We start from the raw sequence: 7,526 nt of genomic DNA, 5'->3' as shown, positions 1-7,526 counted from the left end.
AGCCTGTCTCACCTCTTTCCGGAAGGCCGCACAACATTCTTCCTTTCTCAGCTTCCACCACATGGTTCTCTGCTCTACCTTTGTCTTCTTAATCTTCCTACCCACCACCAGAATCATCCTACATACTACCATCCTATGCTGTCGAGCTACACTCTCCCCTACCACTACTTTACAGTCAGTAACCTCCTTCAGATTACATCGTCTGCACAAAATATAATCTACCTGCGTGGTTCTACCGCCGCTCTTGTAGGTCACTATATGTTCCTCCCTCTTTTGGAAATAAGTGTTCACTACAGCCATCTCCATCCTTTTTGCAAAGTCCACCACCATCTGCCCTTCAAAGTTCCTTTCCTGGATGCCGTACTTACCCATCACTTCTTCATCGCCCCTGTTTCCTTTACCAATATGTCCATTACAATCTGCACCAATCACAACTCTCTTCTGTCTGGGATGCTCAGAACTACTTCATCTAGTTCCTTCCAGAATTTCTCTTTCAACTCTAGGTCACATCCTACCTGTGGTGCATAGCCGCTAACCACATTATACATAACACCCTCAATTTCAAATTTTAGTCTCATCACTCGATCTGATACTCTTTTCACCTCCAAGACATTCTTAGCCAGCTCTTCCTTTAAAATAACCCCTACTCCATTTCTCTTCCCATCTACTCCGTGGTAGAATAATTTAAACCCTGCTCCCAAACTTCTAGCCTTACTACCTTTCCACCTGCTCTCTTGGATGCACAGAATATCAACCTTTCTCCTAATCATCATGTCAACCAACTCCTGAGCTTTTCCTGTCATAGTCCCAACATTCAAAGTCCCTACACTCAGTTGTAGGCTCTGTGCATTCCTCTTTTTCTTCTGACGCTGGATCCGGTTTCCTCCTCTTCTTTGTCTTCGACCCACAGTAGCTGAATTTCCACCGACGCCCTGCAGGTTAGCAGTGCCGGGGGCGGGCGTTGTTAACCCGGGCCACGACCGATCCGGTATGTGATTCTTTAGATGAACGCTCATATTTGTTTGGCACAGTTTTTACGCCGGATGCCCTTCCTGACGCAACCCTCTGCATTTATCCGGGCTTGGGACCGGCCTACAGATTGCACTGGTTTGTGCCCCCATAGGGCTGCATTATATAAAGCATTCTAAATTAGTGAATTACAAAATCAAATGGACTGTACCATTATTGATCAAATTATACAGTACGAATATGACCCATAGATCAATGTAATACACAGTCTCAAAATAAAGGTTTCTGTGTTTGAATCTCTTGGGTTGGACTTTTCTGTGTAGAGTGTGAATGTTCTCCCAAAGGCCCATTTTCATTGGCTGAATATATGAGGATGATTAAGTTTACCTAACTTACATTAAATTCACTAAAAACTAAACTGCCAATACACATGAATGTGTGTTTGACATGTAACTGACCCATTTGACTAGGTATGAGCATTTATATTTCCCAGGGCGCTAAATAAGAAGTGCACAACAATGTGTAGGGCTGGGGCCAAAATTTTAACTAAATTCTGCATAGTTTTAATTTGACGTAGTAAATGCGTCAGGAAGTGCATTCGGCATCCGGTGTAAAACTGTGCAACATATGCAACAAACATATATGCGTTCATCTAAGATGACATGCTGTGGCGACCCCAAAAGGAATAGAAGAAATGCCATTGTTTGACAAGCTGATAATAGTACTGTTACTGTCATGAGAAACCGAGGTTGTCCTGTAATGCATTTATTACATAAAATTTACCTTTGCCTTTGTATCACAAAACTCATTAACATCTGCTTTCAGATCCCAAAATCTTTTTAGCACCTTACCCAGGCTGAACTGTCTAACAGCTGTGTGAAACTTGATGTCACAATGTCCATCCATCCATCCATCCATCCATCCATCCATCCATCCAGTTGGTCATCAAGCAGCTGTTCCAACACTGCTTTGAGGTGACTGAAAACACTAACCTCACCCTTCGTGAGTTCTGGAAGGCCCACTATAATATCGTGACATGCCTTGAGCTTATTGATATGGCCTGGCAGGGTGTGTCAACACGAACTTTGACTTCTGCATGGAAGAAGGTGTAGCCTGAAGCAGTGTCTGAAAGGGACTGTGAAGGATTTGAAGCCGAACCTGAAGTGCCAGAGGAGAAGATTTTGTCACTTGGAACGTCTAAGGGGTTCGAGGTGGATGAAAGTGATTTCAACGAATTTGCTGAGGAGCACTCTGAGGAGCTGATGACTGAAGAATGCAGATGTTGCAGCAGCATAAAGAGGTGTGGAGTGAGATTAGTTCTGACGAGGAGACAGAGGATGAGGTTATCTCCCCACCGAGTTAGCAATGTGAGAGAAAGTTTCGGAGTATGTGGTGAAAAAACATTCAGAAAATGTTGTAACTGGTTGTGCATGATATTATTTCATGACATGTGCTTTATACATTTCAAAAACATAGATAATAAAAAAAATAAGAATCAGAATAAGCTTTATTGGCCAAGTATTGAAATTGTCTTGCACAGGCCGTCAGTTGCCACTGAAAAACGTGTTGCAAAAAAGGCCAAAATTGTGCAAGAAAAAAGACCCGACGATAATTAAGCAAACTAAAAAAAAAAATGTAGCCCCAGGGTTGCCCAAGTGGTTATAGCGTTGCCTGCAGAGTTCTGTTGTGTGGGGTTCAAATCCTGGCCCCGCCTGTGTGGAGTTTGCATGTTCTCCACGTGCCTATGTGGGTTTTCTCCAGCCATTCCGGTTTTCTCCCACATTCCAAAAACGCATGAATCAGAGACTCTAAATTACCCCTAGGTGTGATTGAGAGTGTGACTGCTGTTCGTCTCGATGTGCCCTGCGATTGACTGGCAACCAGTTCAGGGTTTACGCCGCCTCCTGTACGATGATAGCTAGGATAGGGTCTGGCGCTCCTGCGACCCTCATGAGGATAAGCGGCAGAGAAGATGGATGGATGAAATTAATTTGTACAGTACAATTATGTTCTGTGATAAATTGTACTGTATTGTAGCAATAAGAGTATACCTCAGTGAAATTATACAAATTAAGTCAAGCAAATGTGAAAGAAAAACAAACTTGTTGCTATTGAGTTCAAAGATAACGTAAAGAAGAGCGTCAGTAAGTGAAAATGAGAGAGAAACCACTTCCCCCCACAATTATCCCCCATCTGCATGCCAGTGTCTTCTGTTACCAAAAGGCATATCATCTCCAAGGTAAATACACTTTTAAAAAGCAGTTCCATTCTTTACATTTTTTATGTTTTTATACATGCATCCATATATATTCTGAGCCCCTTTTCCTCACGAGGAGTGCTGGAGTCTAATCCCAGCTGTTATGGGGCACCCTGGGGGACCCTGAACTAGTTGCCAGCCAATCGCATGGCAGATGGAGACAGACAAACAGCCGCACTCACAATCTCACCTAGGGGCAATTTAGAGTGTCCAATTAAAGTTGCATGTTTTTGGGATGTGGGAGGTAACCAGAGTGCCTGGAAAACATCCAAACTCCACACAGACGCCAGGATCAAACCTTGGACCTCAGAACTGTGAGGCCAACAAAATCCCTTTTTAAAAAAAATCAATACCTATTTGATGTTGAAATTAAGACTGTACTAGTTAGAGTTAACTTTGAATACTCACTGATAATGATCCCAGTCAATATTATAATCTTGTCTGAATGTTGAGTGGCACTTTTCTAATTTTGAGCAGCTGTTGTTTCTCCTTTTTCCCTTAATGGAAACTGTTTTTGTGATTAATAGGTTTTCCTGTATAGACCTCAGGAACAACGTACTTTCACCAAAGACATGGCCAAGATTCGTTTCTCAAACACCACACAGATATAAACATACATGGTGTCACGGGCGTGTTTTTTTCCCCCGGCCTCGTGCACACCTGCTCCAGGGAGCAGGCTTCCCACCTTTGCCGTGCTTACACTGATTACCTCTCATATATTGATGCGCGTTTTACCTTTTCCTTTGCCAGAACGTTGTACCTTGTCATCCTGTTCCTGCAGTTCCTTGTATCATGTTAAGTATCTCTTGGATGCTAAACCTTGCTTTGTGTTTGACCTTGCCTCTTTGCCTGCTGATTCTGTTTCTGTTGCTTTCTTGGTCTGCTAGCCGGTCATGGTTGTTATTCGAGAGGACAATGGAGCAGGTACTTCAACTGGCGATTAGAGAGCATGAGGTGGCAAATTCATTGATCACACTACAGCAAGGCAAACGTAGGGTTTCAGATTACGCCAGAGTAACCTATTCTATCTGCCGAGAACCAGTGAAATGAACGGGCGCTCCCAGATGCATTTTTTCAGGGGCTGTCCCTCAATGTCAAGGACCAGTTAGTTCCGCTGGACCTGCCTGCAGACCTGGACTCACTCATTGCCCTCGCTCTAAAAATTGCTAAAAGGCTCATGGATAGTGAACAGGACAACGCTCTGCAGAGGAATATGTCACCACGCACCAGGGATACCGGAAACCATCCGTCTGCTGCTTCTGATGCAGCGGAACCCATTCATGGGCCGTTTCCGCCTACCTCCTGAGGAATGTCTACGCCAGCAGAGAGAGGGGTTCGGCTTCTACTGTGGGCAGTCAGGTCACACCATGGTTTGCTGCCATGCCAAAGGTGCTGAGACCACTAAAAAGTCTCCGACAACGGTAAGTTTGAATCTCATTAAGAACAGGTCAGCCCAGGCGCTGCCTCAGGTCATACTCGGTTCAATGGTGCCAAATGACTGTTTTCATTGACTCAGGTTCTGATGCCAATCTATTAAACATGCTCCTCGTAAGGCATATGGGCCCCAGGACCTTTGAGGTTTGCCGCCCTCGCAATGCGTACTCGGCTGACGGAAGTTTCTTGAATAAAATAACTCACCACACTCAAACACTCATGATGGGTGTCACAAGTATCTGACCTGGAGCTGGACCTAAATCCAGGACTCCGCGGCAAGGACATGATGTTGAGGGTGGTATTATTCCAGGCAGAGGTCATACACAGATAAGCAATCCAAAAAAGGCAGAGGTATAAAAACACGTGGAAACAAGGATGGTCCAAAAACGAGGTCGGGTTACTCCTAGGCAAAAAAACAAGACTTGACGTGGTTGTGGTGGGACAGCAATGCTGGCCGTGACATTGAGGCAAATATATAACAGGAGGCTCGTATATTCAGATTACTGCAGTCCCGAGCACAATGAACTAGCAAATGAGAGTGACAAACTCAAGGTATATCTCTGGGCTAATTAGTGTCTATACGGTGCAGGTGTGGGGATGCTGCCAGAGGAAGGAAGCTGGAGCTGATGGATGTTGGTCTGCTTTGGCTTGACAGCTGGTGAGGCGCGGGCAGAATAAGTCTGTGGCTTGGTCGATAAGCAACGGGAGGCACGAGACAAAGGCACACAGGGGCTGGAAGCATGAGACAGACACACAAACAGACTGGGAATGATCACAGGGAGAGGAAATTTAAAGTCATTATCCGAATCAAAGTCAGGCAGCGGTCACGCAAATTCAGGTCCTCCTCATCGTTCGAAAAATCAGAGTCCAAAAGGATATGCGGTGGTGAATGAGTCGTGGTTGGTACGTAATCATGACTCACGGACGGTGCGGGTGACAAGGTAGGTGAGGACAACATAACCGAGCCCACCTGGATTGGAGAAGCTTGATCCTTAGGCAGGCGGCTTGTCTGGCGACGTGCCTGGCGACGCCATGTCTTTCCTGCTGGGTCCTGTAATGGCCAGTTCGTTCTGTCATGAACCAACAGTGCGGGGCTCGACCCAAATTCAGGACTCCGAGACGAGGGCATGATGTTAGGCATAGTTTTATTCAAAGCTGAGGTCATACACGGTGTAAGCGGTCCGAGAAGGCAGAAGCACAACAACGCTAGGCTATAAGCAAAATCCAAAAACATGAAGCGTGGTCTAATGACCAGGAGGCAAACTTGGAAACATGAACTAAGACGGGACTAAACTATGGTGGCACAGAATCGCTGTGATGAGGTTAGCTCACACTACACTTTCTCTCGGTGGTGGAGACTCCTGTTGGCAGTGAACGCAACTCACTAACTCAAGCAAGGAACTTGCAAATGCCAATGACAATTTTCCAACTATAATACTTGCTCTAATCCAGTGGTTCTTAACCTGGGTTCGATTGAACCCGAGGGGTTCAGTGAGTCAGTCTCAGGGGTTCGGTGGAGCCTCTGCCAAAGAGATCAGGACACACTGACTCATCATGTCTGTATGTAATGACATGCCCCCCTTAATCATCACTGGCTGCAGATGATCACGTGTCATTGCTTGGCCAATCAGTGCTGTGAGTAATTTAGTGCACTCAGGAATGATCCAACGTGTGAATGCCATTATATTGTATCGTGTAATTACTTCATATTTGAATCCATAGTATGTCGAGCAAAAAAAGAAAGTGGTCGGACGAATACGTACAATATAGATCCTCATGTATCACGGAACGGGATGGGAGTCAGCGTCCCATCTGCATGATTTGCAATGCTAAATTGAGCAACTCTCGCCTCACACTGCAAAACTAAAAGGAACACGTCGAAAAGCTGCATCTCGATGGGTAATATTACAACCCAATGACATTAGGTGAAGAGAGCCAGATTTGATGATAAGGCCACTCTATCTGCTCTTGGATGTGTACGCATTAACAAACCGATCCTCATAGCATCATATAAAGTTGCATACCTGATCGCCAAGCAGGGCAAGCCACACACCATTGGTGAAACACTTGTAAAACCAGCTGCGTTAAAGATGGTGAAGCTGATATTTGTAGCAGCGGCCGAAGGTAGATTCTCCCTAATTCCTCTTTCAAATGACACCATTAGTGATAGAATAGAAGACCTGAGCAAGGACATCTTGGGTCAATTAGTCGCAAATCTGATTTCAAGCCCGGAAAAATTCAGCCTTCAACTTGACGAGATCGAGACATTGGTAATCTAAGCCAATTTGCTGTTTTTGTGTGGTATGTGAAAGATAGCATGATAAAAGAAGCGTTTTTTTTTTTTTTTTCATTTTTATTTTGTAAGCCTCTTACAACAACAACTAAGGGAGCCAATGTGAAGAAGGTCATGGATGACTTCTTCAGAGACAATAATCTTTCGTGAGATATGTTTTCTGAAGTTTGCACGGATAGAGCTCCAGTCATGCTAGGAAGAAAGTTTGGTTTTGGCTTTGGATTAGCCATGTTTACATCTGCTCCGGACAATGCTGCTACCTCTGTTGGAGCAGCCAACCACATCACAGAAGTGAACCATACCTGAAGGCTGGTTGGTTTGTGCAAGTTTGAAAAAATAATGGAGTCACTGGTGTATGGCGATACCGCTGCCGGTACACTTTCTGTTGTTGTTGTTGTAGCCAGGCAATCACATTGTTCAGTCGACTTCAAGTTCCAGGAAGGCCGCCACTTCCTTCAGGCGTTTCCACAGGTCCATTACGGTTAGCATAGTGGGAGCCACTACACAGTTGAAGATACGTGTCGTGAGGGCCCTGTCCACATTTCGGGCAAAGGCTGATGATAGTATTGTCGA

The 7,526-nt window shown here is 44.9% G+C and overlaps 1 protein-coding gene across 5 annotated transcripts in view; it reads left to right on the top strand.

The window, feature by feature from the left end:
• Positions 1 to 2,040: 2,040 nt before the first annotated feature.
• Positions 2,041 to 7,526, top strand: part of si:ch73-267c23.10 (serine incorporator 1) — a 97,682-nt gene continuing 92,196 nt past the window's right edge. For 3 of the 5 annotated variants that reach the window (XR_009796650.1, XM_061831324.1, XM_061831325.1), the window contains exon 1: positions 3,999 to 4,647. Coding sequence is in view for 4 of the 5 variants with exons in the window: in XM_061831324.1 (XP_061687308.1) it covers positions 4,489 to 4,647 (159 nt within the window). In the remaining variant the exon portion in view is untranslated. Of the gene's footprint in view, positions 2,270 to 3,998; positions 4,648 to 7,526 lie in introns of those variants that run through there. The other 2 variants (XM_061831323.1, XM_061831321.1) reach the window with 2 other exon arrangements.

The sequence above is a fragment of the Syngnathoides biaculeatus genome, chromosome 10 (assembly GCF_019802595.1).
Source record: "Syngnathoides biaculeatus isolate LvHL_M chromosome 10, ASM1980259v1, whole genome shotgun sequence".
Classification (NCBI taxonomy): Eukaryota; Metazoa; Chordata; class Actinopteri; order Syngnathiformes; family Syngnathidae; genus Syngnathoides; species Syngnathoides biaculeatus.
Note: the sequence above shows the minus strand (reverse complement) of the source record. Positions and strands in the feature narration are given on the sequence as shown.